The 16982-nt window shown below is 35.9% G+C and overlaps 1 protein-coding gene across 1 annotated transcript in view; it reads left to right on the plus strand.

Moving 5' to 3' along the window:
* The window catches only part of TTC7B (tetratricopeptide repeat domain 7B), a gene marked incomplete at its 5' end in the record, with an annotated part of 43100 nt that overhangs the window by 17968 nt on the left and 8150 nt on the right, over positions 1–16982 (plus strand). Inside the window, 5 exons of the mRNA XM_009702376.1 lie at positions 4139–4202; positions 8574–8711; positions 14051–14134; positions 15367–15471; positions 16799–16916. Of these exons, the coding sequence (XP_009700678.1) occupies positions 4139–4202; positions 8574–8711; positions 14051–14134; positions 15367–15471; positions 16799–16916 (509 nt within the window). The remainder of the gene's footprint in view (positions 1–4138; positions 4203–8573; positions 8712–14050; positions 14135–15366; positions 15472–16798; positions 16917–16982) is intronic.

The following is a 16982-nucleotide window of genomic DNA, read 5'->3' on the forward strand; positions in this document are numbered from 1 at the left end:
ATTCAAAACATCTCTAGCAATGTATTTGGCAGTTTCAAAGGTAGTTTATTTCTCAAGGCTGCCACTTTTTAATTTGCTTGGGTTAGTTTTGACATTTCTGTATGTTGCCACCTTTTTATTGAGTTTTATTCTTCCACTGATTCAGGTAAATGGTATGCTATGTATCATTTTTATGTAGTGTATCCCGTGGTTAATTCTAGAGTAGCTTTGGTGTGTATCTCTTTGTTCTTGAAAATGTATAGGTTTGTTTTTTTTTTTTTCAAAATCGGTCACAATTAATATTAAGTGTGGATAACCATTTCCTTGAATTTGAACTTGATAATGTAAGTTGCTTGTTTGTATCTGATCAAATGAAAAATGGTTTCTAAGGTAAAGTTGTTTTCCTTAAACACACTCTGACAGTGCCAAAAATATATATTGACAAGACTTTGCACTTTACTACAGTCCTTGGGTATAGCTTACTGCCTGAAAGTAATGTGCTTGTGTCAAAAGTATACTGGTGAATTCTTAACCATTTGGCACTGTCTTTTTATTTTTTGTATCATTGATACTCAGGTTGATCTGATGAAACTTTGTTATATGCTTGTTTTTACATAATCTGCAACCTTTGCACTGCTCTACTTCTATACACAAGTCCTTGTGGGGTCTTATATTTTGTATGTATAAATTTAATATAGCCAACAACTATTGCTTGCTTCTTTTGATACATGCTGGAAAGCACTGTGAGTCAGAGAACTGAGAAGCAGATTGTAGCAGTGGAGGTAATGATCTAGCCAAGACTGTGGTTTGCCGTAGTAGGACAGTGCTAATGCAGATGGAGAAGACTGAAATTCTATTTAAACTTAGGAAAACAACTTTATAGAAGAGGATGTGGAGTTTGGAAAATATCACTGGAGATACTCAAAATCCAACTGGACATGGTTCTGAGCAACCTGCCGGTTGACCTTGCTTTGAATGGAGGGACTGTACTAGACAATCCCCAGACACCCCCTCCAACCTCAACTATTCATGATTCTGTGAAATCCTATGTGATCTGGGAATGTCTTTCAAGGAGACTGTTCCGTATGAAATTTTTGACCCTTTTTCTCCAAAGAGTTTATTATTATTATTATTATTGTATTGTCCAGCTGGATTAAAACCTAGGTGTTGTGAATTTTTTAATTTCAGTCTTGTCTGACTATGTCTAGGATGTGAAGTCATTAAAAAGCAGTCTTTTGAGCTTTAGGAAAAGATACAAGAGTTGAATGTTCAATTTGCCAAAACAACTACTGTATTTCTCTGCAAGTACGTAATTAACAAACTGTGCATGCAGGCAGCCTTTCTGGTAAAAAAGAAATACCTGGTTTGTGGATACACCTTGATTACTGCACCTAAAGTGTGCATTTATTGCCTAAATATGAAGAAGTCTGTCTTTTTATGCAGTCACACATTTTCTCATTCAAACTACTTGGTTTCACACAGCAAATCCTAAAGAACAGTCTGTTCCTCTCTTACAGTATATATGCCTTAGTAGTTAATATTAAAGCTTCTTTCATAATGTGATTTTGTTACCTGCAAAAGAGTCTGCTTCTAGGGTAGATTGCTTGTAGAAGTAGGCCTACCTTAAATTCTGAAGAGTCATTATATTTTAGTGTTCACAGTGCCTTTATATTGTAATGTAAAATACTGTCATACTGCAGGCATTTGAGTTGTTTAGCTGCATTTATTGCACATTTCCATGAACAAATACTTTATATAGCAGCAAGCCCACATGATTTTGGTGTCATTGTTAGTAGCAAGCAGAATAGCCTTTATCTTCAAAGATTTCTAGCAATTCTTCCTTGATCTAGAATACTTACGTCAGGTTTCTCAGGCTCAGTCTTTCAAACTTATGTTCTTCATTCTCAACTCATCCTTTTGTAGAAACATGTCCCCTGGCAAAAATTGGGCTTTGTTCAGTGTAATTTTCTTGTTCTTGGGACATGCAAGTGAGGAGTTCCACAATTTCAACAGAGCATGTAATTAAGTCCTTTTCTTTCATCACATCAGAGTGATTTATACCAGATCAGATAAAACATGTCTTGCCAAGTATCTCATCTCCAGCAGTGATTGAAAGTAAGTACCTAAGACAATGCATAGCAAGACAGACATGTAGGAAACTTCTTCCTAGATATTCATCTGACCACCAACTCTGTGTTTGGGATGTACTGGTTTTTTTTCTAAATATGTTGCCTGATACCTCAAATAACTGCATTGTCTTCTTTTGAGGATGGTGAATGTGATTTGGCTAATACCGTTTCTGATTTTGTAGGTCTCTATGTTACTGCCTCTTCAGTTTTCTCTGTCTTTGGTTGAAGAACTGTTAAACAACTTGGTTTGCCTTTGATTGGTAGCCATTTCATGCTTCCAGTTGCCTTTTTTGCTCTGCCCTCTTACCTTGGAATTACTTTACCCATATGCCTGCATCTGGGAGGAGACACAAAAGATGTCTGAATTCAGTCAGCTAAACTGAGCTTTTTGCATACACAGGTCAAAGAAGTTTCCCAGTAATTTCTTCATGAAGAGGATCTTCACTGTTTGAGACAAACATCAATGTATTTACCAAAATATATTCAAAGTTGTAGGAGAAAATTTGCTTTTGTTTTGATTAATTACTTTTTAGTAGTTCTCTTCGGGGCAACTTCTTTTTTTTTCTCTGAGAAAGTAATTTCTCCAGCAACTATTTCCAATCGTTATTCTGCTTTCTGGGAACCATTGCCAGTTGGTCAGGCTAAATCTACTTTGAGGTTGCTAAATTCTGTGTTGAAGACTGGATAGGTAAATGGGGAGCTCTGCTGTGCTGCTTCTTTACCCCTCATTCCCTGTCCTGGGTGATTCTTATTCATGAGGAACTGTGTTTTGAAATTTCTTTGTTATGTAAACATAAAAATGTCTTCTAAGACTTAGAATACTCTTCAAAAGCTGATGAGCAACTTACATTGATTAAAAAATAAAAACCTAAGACAGAACAACTGCCCTGGGGTCTTAGGTACTGTGTACTACCACAATACATTCACTATGTTGCTTTCAAAGTGCCTGGAGTTCACATGTGTTTTAGTTTCCATTTTCTTTTAGGCATTTAATTACTGCTTAAATTTCTAGTGCATTTAAAAAAAACAAAAGATGTTTTAATCTCGGAAGTTTTGTTTCCCATCTGTAATTCATTGTAGTTTAAGCACCCTTGGGACTATAGGAATTGCTTGTTAACAACAAGAAATTATTGTCTACACTTAGTGTTAATTGTGGAACTATTGGTCTGAATTAACAGGAAAACAGTACTTGTGCTAATTCAGAAACAGTTTAGAGAAAGAAATCTGAAGAGGTAAAACACAGTCACTGTTGGGTTTGGTTTTTTTCGTGTGTGTGGATGTGAGATTGGATGAATGAATGAATTCCTACCAGTCACATACCCAATGCAGATTACTGTTGTCTGTCCACCAGCACAGAAAAGTATTCAGAAAACATCCAGTGTTCAGAGAAAGCAGTAAAGTTTGCAAACTAGTCCTATGCAAACCTTCATTGTTAAGTCATAAAGAAGCATACTTCATTAAAAACAAATATTTTAATTGCTTGGAAGTAACAGTATTTATGGCAAGCAGGCAGAGATTGCCATGGCTCTATTTAAAAGTATTCACAGCTATTGAATGCATCAGGAAAACAATTCTCACACATATCTGATGAAAGACTAATAGAAGTATTTATCCACATATTGCCTAAAATACGAAAGTTATTTTGTTCTTGTGAGAGAATTTCTTGTTGCTGACCTTTGAATCAGTGATGTAGATTCAACTGAGATAGATTAGATGCCAGAATCTAGTTAATCTGTGGGTACATTTTTTACAGTTGTCAAATTATGTGTAATTTTGGGATATTTGAATGTGTTCAACTCTGACAACTGTGGTTGTTTTGTTCTCTTATTGTGTTTGGCCAGCTTTTCTGAAATGCGAATTTAGAGCATTGCAAAAAAATGAATTTTAACCAATTGTTTTTCTATGCAAGTTACTCTGTGTTCTCTTTTCTGGAAATTTTCCAGTTTCTAAAATATTGTTACTGTATTTGTGTAAGCTACTCCTAGAAGTAATGTGTTCTGCTTATGTAATTAAATTCTTGTTTTGAACAGCATCTTTTGTCCTCAAGAAAATACAGAAGAAGCCTTACTGTTGCTGCTTATTAGTGAATCTATGGTAGGTAAAATAGAGTGAATCCAAGTGTGCTATATGTGTGTATGCTTTCCTTGTGTATTTTTTTTTAAACAAAAATAGGACTTTTTTGTCATGCCTTACTTTGACTTGTGTTTCATTTTCTGTTATGAAAGCAGGCAGTTACTTCTGAAACTCAAGCTTCTGTTCCTCTGAGCCAGCAAGATGAGGTTTGCAAAAGTTATGAATAGCAGCTTTTCTCCTTTAGAGTGGTTGAACTTAGCTGCCTCCTAACCATAGGCAGGTGAACAGAAAGCTAGGTCTTTCGTTTGGCATCATTTAGCAGTATGAACCACTGTTACACAAGCTGGTTGCCATTCAGACTGACTCAGTGTAAGTTATTTTTGTTGTAAAAACCAAGACAAAGACCACTAGATAAGCATAATAAACGTAGCCAAAAGGTATTTTCTGTTGTGCATTAAACCTCAGATGTCACTCAAATTTGTATATGATTTTTTAATGATAGTGACATTCAACCTTTGCTACTGGATTATTATTTTTTAATGTCTTATTTCCTTGATAGGGGAATCCTTTCAATGGCCTACTTCTGCCTTTTATCAGCCTTTCATATTTTCCTATAGTATGATTTTACTAGTCATTTATCATCTACCAAATACTGACATTCTCATACCAGGTCAGTTGTACATCCTCAGATGGCAGAAATGAAAAGCTGAAGCTGTTTTTCTAACTGGCGGGGTGGAACCTCTAGAATCTGAGACATTGTGTAGTAGTCTGTCTGACTGCACATCAATGAGACTTAGTCATTTAAATTCCATAGGTGATTTGAATGCTTTCAGTGCTCTGGCATAACTTCTGTTTTGATACAGTTAAATAGGATCAGAACATTTTAGAGAACATTGTTCTAGTTGAACTATTTTAAAGTGGCAAACATTTACAATGTAGTGTGAAATACTTTGCTCATTCCTGGTGATCTGCCTTCCAATGTTCATGACTGAATCTGTCACCAGAAAACTAAACTGAGCAAACATTTACTTATATCTTGTGTTGCTTTTGCTGCAGTATGTACTTAGCACTGAAAGGGGCTGCTTCTGCCTCTGTAAGGTGCCTGAGCAGCCTGTGGAGATATATAGAATTCTGATGTGAACTTTGGTCATAGTGTGAAGTGGAAGGATCTGACTACTGATTGCTGTATTTGCATGTGTACTTCCTTGCATATCAGCATTAAGAAGCCAGGAAACAAATTAAAATACTACCCTGTTAAGTCTTGTTTCGTGTTACTTACAGCTTTTCCTTTGTGAATTACATCTGCCTAATTATATCAAATGCTTGTTACTGTAGAGCATATACCCTTAGCAAGCTTTCAATATTTATTTCTTTCTGCTGCTGCAGTGTATTGTCATGCCTAATGAGGAAAGTCAGCTGCAACTCCGCCATCACTCTTACTGTAAGACGTCCTTGTATTCTAGCTGTTACTCTTGCGAACTATAAATTAGCCTTGCCTTATCTAGTCAGGAATGAATAGAAAGGTGGGATCTGAAGGACTGACATCTTAATGTTACAGCGTGTGTGCATGTTGCTGCTTGTCAGCTGAGCTGTAGTAACAGAATCAAAGAACGATTGAGGTTGGAAGGGACTTCTGGAGGTCATTTTGTCCAACCTCCCTGCTCAAACAGGGCCACCTGGAGCAGGCTGCGTCTGTGTCCAGACGCCTTTTGAATATCTGCAAGGATGGAGACTCCACCACCTCCCTCGGCAACCTGTGCCTGTGCTCAGTCACCTCACAGTAAAAAAAAAACAAAACAAAAAACCTCCCATATTTCAGTCTGTGTCCACTGCCTCTCGTCCTGTCACTGGGCACCACTGGAAAGAGCAAGAGCCTGGCTCCATCTTCTTTGTACCCTCCCTTCAGGTATTTGTACACATCGATAAGGTTCCTCCCTGAGCATTCTCTTTTCCAGACTGAAGAGTCCCAGCTCTCTCAGCCTTTCCTCATAGAAGAGATACTCCAGTCACTTACTTATCCTAGTGGTTGGTTGTTGGACTGTCTCCAGTAGCTCCATATCTCTCTTGTACTGGGGAGCCAGAATTGGACCCAGTACTGCAGGTGTGGGCTCACCTGCTGAGTAGAGGGGAAGGATTACCTCAGCCTGCTGGCAACATTGTTGCTGATGCAGCCCAGGATGCCAGTAGCCTTCTTTCCAGCAAGGGCACATTGCTGACTCCTGTTCAGCTTGGTGTTCAACTTGGTGTCCACCAGGATCCCCAGGTCCTTTTCTGCCAAGCTGCTTTTGAACTGGGTGACCCTCAGCATGTACTAGTGCCTGCAGTTATTCCTTGCCAGGCACAGGACTTTGCGCTTCCAAGTCTGGGAAGCCTTTGAGGTCCCTGTCAGCTCATTCGTCCAGCCTGTTGAGGTCCTTCTGGATGGCAGCACAGCCCTTTGGCACATCAGTTCTTCCTCCTAGTTCTGTATCATCAGCAGACTTGCTGAGGGTACACTCTGCCCCATCATTCAGGTTATTAATGAAGATTTTGAACAGGATCAGGCCCAGTATCAATTTCTGGGGTACACCACTAGTTACTGGCCTCCAACTACACTTCCTTTCACTGATCACAACCTCCTGGGCTCAGCCTTGTGTGTTATTCTTAGCTGATGGTAAAATGGCTGATCATATCCTTTCTTCCACTGAGAGTGAACTAAGTTATAGTGCTTGCATTTGCCTCAGATTTAAAGTGTGCGTAGGGTAAGTGTGGCCAGCTGACACATTATAGTTTAATTGTCGCTTTATTGTGTATGAGACCGTGGTGGTTCTGAAACACTGAGTACTTAATTTGTACATGCATTCTGTTTTATAGTTATGCAGAAAATGATTGTTCAAATATATAACATATCTTTAATCCTTATAAGACACCCTCTCCTATAATACTGCTTTGGCATCGTCAGCCATTTTTTTTACAAGAAGTGCTAGTTCATAGATTGTTCTGTATGTGCAAGGAATTGAGTCAAATAGTGATTAAACGTGGAGTTAAAAAGGAAGAAGTTATTGAAGCTGACTAAATATTTATGCAGTGTAGAAAGGAAAAGCCAAAAACTTCTTGATCAAAAGAAAACAAAATGTCTGTTTTGGGGTGCGTGTGCGGGGGTGTGTTTTTTCAAATAAAGCTGTGGATTATCCGACTGATAATTCCTGAAATGTCTGTGCATTTTACGCTCCATGAATCTCTTTGAAAATTTCTTTCAATATTTAATTATTCTGATTTTAAAGATGTGTTGAGTATGTTCAGAGCTTAAAATATTACCCTGTTAAAACAGAGAAATAATTTATTTTCCCTTAATATGTGTCATTCTTTGCCTCTGAAAAAGGGGGAAATAAACTACACATTAAAACTTAGTGTATTTAAGTAAATGTATTAAGGGGGCCATGCCCTATGTAATTAGGGAAAAAAAAAAAAGGGGGGGGGCTAGGAGGAGAGAGAAGGATCTTTAACTTCTGACTTCAAACTACCAGATATACTATCATTTGTACCAATGGGAATATTAAACATCAAGAAATCTGGAAATAGATAAGATATCAAGATAAGGTGTTTTCAGAGGCTTGATGGTGTAGTGGAAGCAGTACTGACTGGTTCAATATAGGTAGTCTTAGCTACTGGAGACCTGAATTTTATCCTTTGCTCTATAACACGGTTTCTCTATGAACATGGTAAATTCATTTAATCCAGTTCTAGCTCATCTTTGTTCCTTCTCAAGAGGAAAAGTTTAATTAAGCAATTAGGTTTGGAACGTGCTTTTCACAAAACAGGATTGAAAGTACAAAGCCTTACTGCAAACATGGCCTGATTCCAAACCTGTGCTCAGAGTCAGGGACAGTTTTCACTTCTCACTAGTAACTCCTGAAGGTGATCGTGTGGTTATCCTGGGCACGTTACCACTCACAAGTGAGAGGATAGTGTCATAGTGTCATGAAGGGAAAAGAAATTGATTGCCTTATTTTACAAAAGCTGGAATACAGGATTTGAAGATCCTTCTAATGTGTTTTACTACTATACAAAAAATAAAATTAAATTTTAAAAGATGAATATACATGATATTTAAAAAACCAAAACACCTTGGTTTCTGAGAACTCTTCAATAATTTTAAATACGTTACCTAATTTATGTAACTAGAATCCAGTAATTAAAAATAGATCCATATAGAAGCGTAAATCTTGCCACTAGTGTATGAAATTGGTAATTTTTGCTATTTATAAATTAATAGCAATACTGTCTCTCTGTATCACCTATATCAACTGCTGACTCTCAGTCTGAATAGAACGGTAGTTACCTGCGCAAAAATACAGGTTGGATTACAATGAGTGACTGTTTCTTTGTTTTTTTTGGTGTGGTATGTTTCAGGCTAACCGTGATGCTGTACTGAGCAGAATACCGGAACACAAAAATGATCGTATCATCAGTTTGCAAAGTGCATCTGTAGTCTATGATTTACTTACTATAGCCTTGGGAAGAAGAGGCCAATATGAAATGCTTTCAGAGGTTTGTTGATAGTAGTGAATATTCAACTCTGTCTTCATTGTTTATTTCTGTTAATCATGTTAATTGTGGTAGTACTTAAGGACTAAACAAATATAAGACACTGTCATTCTGACTAGTGTATAAAAACAGTAGGTATTTTCCACTTCAAAAAGTTTACTGTCTAAATATTTATAAAAGTGACTTGAGGTGGTCAAGCACAGAAATTCTATGAAAGCTGTGTTAAATGTTTAATGGAATGGAAATTCGCATGGTTTTTAGGCGAGGGGGAATGGATCTGCTTAAAAGGATACACATTAAATGGATACAGCAGGAAGGAATGACAAAAGATAAAAGCTGTTGTGGATATAAATGATAGATATAAATACCTAGAAGAAGAATTTTTGATATTTTATTTCAAGAGAACTTTTTTACACCTCATAGTATTTGGAGTGCTCCAAAGTCCTCATAGTTTGTAAAATTACTTTGAAGTTAATAAAATGGAAATATATTACTTTTTCAGGTCTGTAGGAAAGTACGTTCTCTATCTCAAATGTCTTGTGTTTGATTATGCAACTTGCATGTGTTTTCTTAGATTGTGGCGACTTACTTCTGCAGGAAATTTTCAAGTATCATTAACAGCTTTATACCTGAGAAACAACTCCAGCTCTCTGGGCAGAGCAGATCTTTCTGCTGCTCATAACAGTGCTCACCCAGCAGCAGGATACTGTTGGTGACCATGATTAATTATTGATGTCCAGAAGGAATACTTAAGCATGTGTGATAGGAAGGCATATCCAGGGATTGATTTGCTGAGAAATAGTTTCTCTCTACCGTAACAGAGGACTTTTATTGAGCTAAAAATGAAAAAAAAGAAGTCCCAGTTCTTCTCTGGTATTTGTTAATAGTCACCATTTAATCTACATCTCCTGTGATGTTAAGCTCTGAATTTGGGTATTCCTCTTGAAAGTACTTCACAGCTGCTAGTTGTCCATACAAGTCAGTTTTAATCAGTACAGTAGAAGGTCTTTCACAAAACTAATGGGTATGAAAGCTCATACAGGACTGTCAACCTACAATATAATCTAATTGAGGATATTTCCATTTACTTGCCACCACAGACACTATCACCTTAATGGAATTTTAGGCAGTTGCACCAAAGCTGCAGGAGATGACTCTCCATATATTTTAGCCTAGAACTTTTTAAAGGATAGACATTGACAAGTATTGTAAAAGCCAAACCCAAACAAAAAACTTGAAAAGGTAACTCTGATTTCTTTTTTCTTTAAGCAACTGGCAACTTTTCCTTTTTATAGACTAGCCTAGCAACTAGGCAGGGGTAGTGTATCCCTGGGTTCCAGTTCCATTTCTTTTATTTTGAGTGTGGTGTCGTGGTAGGTTTTTTTTGTTGTTGTTGTGGGTTCTTTGTCCCTTTTTTTTTTTTCTAAACCACCATTATATCAATGGGAATGTCACAGGTTCCTTGGATTCCTCCACTGTCTCCTTTGGGACATTTTGGGTAGTATTTATGTCACAATAGGTGCAACTTCTTGTTTGCAATTCTTCTTGCCTTTCTTGATAGAGAAGTGTTTTTGCTTCATGAGGAAAGCTAGAGATATCTCTGTTCTTAGCCATGTATCTTGAAGTCTAGGACATTACCCTGAAGGGTAGGAGGAAAGTCTTATAGTCCCCTCACGTGGAGAAGAGTGTTAGAGCTTGCTTCCCTCACTGCTTGTGTGATTGGTTTAGCTCCTGTAGCTGACAGATGAATACCACTGCCTGTTCCTTTTCCTTCTATATTTTGAGCATAGTTGAATGTTCTAATTAATAGAAGGCATTTTAACTTGACTAGACCTTAGGCCTTTTAGAAGTTGCTCGTGCTGGTGGTGATCTTGGTTACAGACAAAAGCAGCATCATGAGTGTCTGGAAAGTTAAAGAGCCTCCATGTTTGACCAGCTTCTTAGTTGAGCGTTTTTAGCCACTGCCTTGGGCTTTGACACCTGAAGTCTACCTAGGGCTTGTTTTAAGGTCTTTTCTTGTTCTTTTTTAAATCTGGGTCTAGCATCTTTGTAGTTATATTCCATCAAAATTGTATATATATTGTTTTGAAATGTTCTCTTTGAAAAATAGTTCTTATATGTTTGAAAAATACTTTTCGATCCAGAATAAATAAAATGGATTTATTATATGTCCATGAAGTATCTATTCTGAACATGAAAAAAATCATCTTATGAAGACCTGGTATAATAGACAATACTTATTTTAGTATACAGATACTCTAGATATACAACTGCAGCAGGAGCTTATCAGGAAATGGTTAGAACATCCCATTTGTTCCAGTTCTTGTCGTCCAAAGCACAGCAAAAAACATCGATTTTAAGAAGCTCTTACAGTTTAGTGAGTGGTTAGAGGATATATGCTCTCAAATCCTGTGACCCATAGTCTGATACTTTTATAATTTAAAGTATTACAATAAACATAAATTCAGAAATGTAAAAACATTCTGTTCTGTTATGTAATACGTATAATTCTTTGCTGGCTTCATTCTCTGTGAGCTAATTATGATTGCTGTAGTGGAGCTGTTGTAGCTTCAAGTCAGCACGATTATTCCAACTGTGGAAATGGTATTTGCCCACCAGTTCCAGTATCTTGTTATCATCTTCTGGTTTAGCTATAGCTGATTACTTACAGGCGTAGTTAGGTGTGATATAAGAACATTAAATGATCAAAAGTCTGTCTCATCCTTGTTAAACTGTTCTACTGCTGAATCATGTTCTTAATTGAAAAGGTCTCATTTCTTTATGGAGTTTGTATACAACGGGCTTTCAGTTTCTTATGGCTTCTTCAACTAGATCAAAGAACTTCCTACTGCCATAATTCTTTCCTAAGCAAAAGTACTCTGACTGTCATCAAGTTGGTTTTTTTAAGCTTTGTATGATATGACATATTGAACTTATCGATGTCCTACTAGGAGAGATGTTTTCCAGACTAGAAATTTTCCTAGATACTCATCTTTCAGTTCTCTAACTTCAAACCTGTTCTTTTCAGGAGGAGACCATAGTGCTAAGCAACACAATTCAGTAATACGTTCAACATGACATGTCATTACATGTCCATATAGTGATTTTTATACAAGGCAATATCAACAGTGCATTTCTGCCTTTCAGGCGAGGGATTGTGCTGAATGTGTTTTCAATTAGTTAAGTCAGTCGCTGTTATCCTGAGTATTATCTTAACTTGCAGTTTTCCAGGGTACTATTGCTTGTTATGTATTTCTCATTGGTTTATTGGTGGAACCTGTTGCTCTTTGAAATTACTTGTTACTTGGTTCAGAAGAACCCAGTTTATGAGGTGTTCATGTTGTTGCGTAGGTCACATACACATATATGCATGTATATCCCTTACCCCCACGCAGGCTAACCACCAATTTTGTGATCTTATGAAGAAAAAAAGTCATGTCACATTTCATACTGAATGAAGCCAAGTAAATAGAACTTGAAGTCAAGGAAAAAGAATGGTAAATAGATCGTAAATAGTATATTGAAACTCAGGCCTTTTAGAAAAACCTACAATTGTGTCCTGTGTCCTTGTAATTACAAACTTAGAAAAACCTGAAGTATCAATCTCCAACTTCTTTATTTTCTGCCAGTTAATTAAAAATTGTCAATTCTAAGCAAGGCCTAGAAAATAAGATTTTTATTTTTCTAATTGTGAACAAGTAGTACCTCTATATAATAAATGCACATGTATATGTATATGAATATCTAAAAATGGGAGAAGAAAGTGTGATTAGGCAACCTAAAAAGTTGTAAACATATTTTGACTTTAAGCATTATACTTCTATCTACACAAGTTTGTGTGAATCTCTGGGGTTATACAGCTGCTGTAGGTCAGAGTTCTGGAAGAAGTGCTGAAATTACTTAAATCATGTATCAAAACAGGTAGAGTGAGTTGTATTTGAAAGTGTATTTGAAAAGGTAAGCCTAAATTCATTCTCCTTCATCTAGAGGCACTCAGTTTAGCACCATAGTTGTACTAATTGGTGGAAAAAGAGGGGGATTTAGCAACTTCTGTTTTCTGCCAAGTTCATGGAGGGAGGTGGATGAGTGTGCTTTGCCTGGACATCTCTACAAAGTATCCAAAGTAATAGGAGAAGACAGCACACACAACTTATTTGTTTCTTGCTGTGATCTTTTTGCTCCCACTGGTAGAAAGTAAGTCCAATGGGAAAATAAAACCTGTGTTGGTTTTCTTAATAGACATTTAATTAACTTACTACATGTACAATCTGATGATGAACTTTTAAGAACAGTATTAGAAAGAATTTTATTTTAGAAACTTCATTCCTTTGTAACCATTTAATAAAAATTCTATTTAGTAATAGTCTTGATACTGGACATTATGTAGTGGGAAAAATTCTAGCATATGTTACTTATAAGTAGCAAATAATGCATTTCTGGTATTTGTTTTGTTTCCCCCTCAGTGCTGTTCTTTGCTTCAGGTTCTGTTAAAGTATGGGAACGTGCAACACACCTGGCTGTGCTTTCTGTAATGTTAAGACTGAGTTTGAATGTGAAAAATAATTCATGATACTACATATACATTGTACCTATCAGAGCAGAAAAGCTGCTTTATGTAATTGGACTCTGCAGACTAGAAAGTTAATTGCTAAATCAGTTTAATCCAGAAAAGTGTTGCACCTTTTGACTCTCTGGAGCTGGCCTGATTATTAAAATGAGCACAGCAAAATGAAAGAATTCTTATTGACAAAAGCAGATATGAAACCTTCAAAATTAGCATGTAATGCTAATTTAGTATATTTAATCTCAGTATAGTAATAATGAATTTCCTTTTGGCATTCAGTTAAGTTGAAAATTTCAACAGAATATTGAACATAAAGTTAAAATTCTTAAAAACAGAAATAATACTGTCAGGTGAACCTTTACACGCCCACCTCTTTCCCCCTCCATGGTACTGATAAGCACTTGTGGTGCCATTGCTTGCTAAGTATTCACAATTTAGGAAGAGATTGTGTACAGTTTTTTCCTTTTCGCTTAAGACTTATCTCCAGCCTTTTGCAGCTGGTACCTTCAGTGAGCTGGTATTTATCATTCCTTCTTTCAGACAAAATAGGACAGTACCAACAGGAGTGTTTAAACAAATGTAATAAATGAGATACTAGTTTTCTGTTCAATTCATTTTTTCTGTATAGAATGTGGCAGATGTTTTCACTTATTTGAATTATTTAAATATTTAATTACATTATTTTAGGTATGAGTCTATAAGAAAATTTTAATACTAGTATATCATCTTAAAAATTGAAGAATATGTCCTTAATTTACAATTTTCCACCCAAAATTAGTGTTTAGAAAGAGCTATGAAGTTTGCATTTGAAGAGTTCCATCTCTGGTATCAATTTGCATTGTCCTTGATGGCAGCAGGAAAAGTAAGTCCTAATTTTTTTTATGTAATTCTTCTATTGATGACTTTTCATAGTGACATTTGGCACTTCCATAATTTTCATCTGTAGTGTTTTTGAAAATAATTCTAATCCTTAAATCAGATAAGTACACTGTACTCCTGAATTTATGCCTAGTGCTGTACAAAGAATGTTATTTCAGTAGTTGCTAACTTAGCCTCACCTTTCAGTCTTGCTAAGAACTGTCTTGCCAACAACCTTAAGCTAAGCTAATTGAATGTAAGTAGTGATTTATATCAGATCATACTATCCAGTAACAACTTGTTTAAGTGCTGTTTTGATGAACAAATTTTACGCTTATGTATAAATGAATGCTGATTCATGATGCTCTTGCTTTTTTTTTTCCTTAGGGAATTTCTAACTGTGTCTTTTTTTAATATTACTGTCTTCAAGACTGTGTATTCTGTGCAATTAAAGTGAGAGGGTTTTTTTTCTAATTTTATGTAACCTAGGAGCGTATGTTATCAGATGCAATCTTCTATCTTCAAGTTTTTTTCTTTTCCCTCCTATGTTATGGAAAATAAATCACATTCATTATGTATTGCAAATAATACTGATTTTCTAAAAGATCATTCTCAATGGGGGTAATTTACTTATCTTCAGTAGGGGGGAAAGGAATGATTTGTATTTTCTTCAGAGCCTATCTGCTTCTAAAAATGTTTTCTAAAGAGGCTTGATTCTTTTTTCCCATTCTCTGTTTATCTTCTGAACTGTGGTTGGATGGAGGCAAATGAATTAAAAAAAAAAAAGAGCAGTGCCAGTCTGTTCTACAATCTTATATCAGAGCTATTCCCAAGTGCTGTTGTAACTTCTAAAGAACACCAAAACACTGCTTGTTCTGAAGACTCTGTCCTGTGCCTGCTCTTTCATTTGCCTGGCTCAAATGTTGTGAACTTACAGGCCTAGCAAAGTTTTAAATGCATCTCAAAACTGTTTTCTGAATCATATACCATTGAAATTACATTCTGGGCAAATGTTTCACTGGGGGCATTTAATGATAGTTTGTAGGGGTTAAATAACAACAGCAGTGACTAAAGTCTTACATTTCATTTGCATGAGGAGTTGTGACAAATTGTCAACAAAAAATTTAGTAATCTTTCCTTCACGTGGGAAAAATAAAGTAAATGATGGAAATGGGAATCTTCTGTCTGTGAAACACTTCTGCTTTTAGTAATTTCAATGGGAAATATTTTTAACAGTCTGCTCGAGCTGTTAAAGTCTTGAAGGAATGTATACGTTTGAAACCAGATGATGCAACTATTCCCCTCCTTGCTGCAAAGCTCTGTATGGGATCTCTCCACTGGGTAAGCTTTGCTGCTCTTAAAAAAAAAGCTGTGCTAAAATGCAACAAAAATCTTGGTTTAAGGATGTAGCAAATACTTTTGCACAGTGACTACACGCACTTGGTCATCTCTAAAAATACAGCACAGATATGCACATGTACATCTCTGTTTACATGGCTAATTTAAAATATTTAACAGCAATTGTTATGTTTATCAAGGTATCATACCTTGATACTGATCTAAGACATAACTACAAATGTATTAGAAATCAAAACATTGTTGACATACAGAGATTAAAAATGCAACTTGGATTTCTGTTTCCTCTGTGAAAGAGGATGGTAACTTTTTTTGGAAGATAATGAGACAAATCTCTTATATTCAAGAGACTATTCTGGTGATACCGTATTTGCAGGCAGCTGGGGTTTATGAATTCCTAGTAGGGACAGTGTCTTTTTAAAAAGTGTTACTTGAGTTATAATTTAGGTAACGTTGAAATTGGTGTGTGTGTACAAAAGACATTAAGGTGATCGAAGATCATGATGTAGTTTTCAAGATACATGTGTAATTTTTAAAGGAATGAATATATTTTTTAAAAAAGGAGGCAAAGAGGAGGGAAAGGTCAGAATGAGAAATAAAGTAGTACAGTAGCAGAAACGTGACTTATTGAGGCTGATAAAAATACAGTCTTAATAATTAATGTAGATCTTAGTTCTGTAAATTGTTCCCTATGGATTGACTCCATATGGAGTAGCTTACTGTACTTAGCATTTACATTTGCTGGAATGGATTCAATCTTTTTTTTTCTCCTTTCTAGATTGTTAAATAGTGTGCTAGCATGAGTGTGCAGTTTAACCTTGATCTTTTACATATTTGTTTATGATTTTGCATACATTCAGCAATACTGTATGTTCTGCATGGCTCTACTTTTTTTTTTTGGCAAAGTTGGAGCCATAGTTCTTGTAATTGATTTTCCTAAAGAAATGGTTCATAGTGCAAGAACTCTATTTATGAAATGCAAAAATTATAGATGGCATATATGGATCAGAAATGCCTTTTTTTATTTAAAAAAAAAAAACAAACCAGCAAAACTGCAGTAAGTTTAGAATGATCTGTGTGTTATGTGCTAGAGTTCCTCTCAATCATAGGAGTGGGTACTTCAGCTTAAAATCTGTGTTCTTTTCTCAATATTTAGCAGGAAAACTGAGTCTAATGAAAACGAAATAGTCCATTAAAACAATCATGACTGAGATTTCATCAGACTCAGTGTGCATAATACACATGGTGTGCGTTTTTAAATGTAAGTCTTAGCTAGTTTTAGACTTACATGGATGTTTTATAATATTTTCAGTTGGAAGAAGCTGAAAGATTTGCCAAAACAGTTGTTGATCTTGGCGACAAAACATCAGAGTTCAAAGCAAAAGGCTACTTGGCACTGGGATTGACTTACAGTCTGCAGGCTACTGATGGTAAGATAAGAATAAACATTCTCATTTGGAAATTCCCATGTTGCTTAAAAAAGGATACCTAGCAGA

This window comes from Cariama cristata, unplaced genomic scaffold (genome assembly GCF_000690535.1).
Source record: "Cariama cristata isolate BGI_N322 unplaced genomic scaffold, ASM69053v1 scaffold5686, whole genome shotgun sequence".
NCBI classification, from domain to species: Eukaryota; Metazoa; Chordata; class Aves; order Cariamiformes; family Cariamidae; genus Cariama; species Cariama cristata.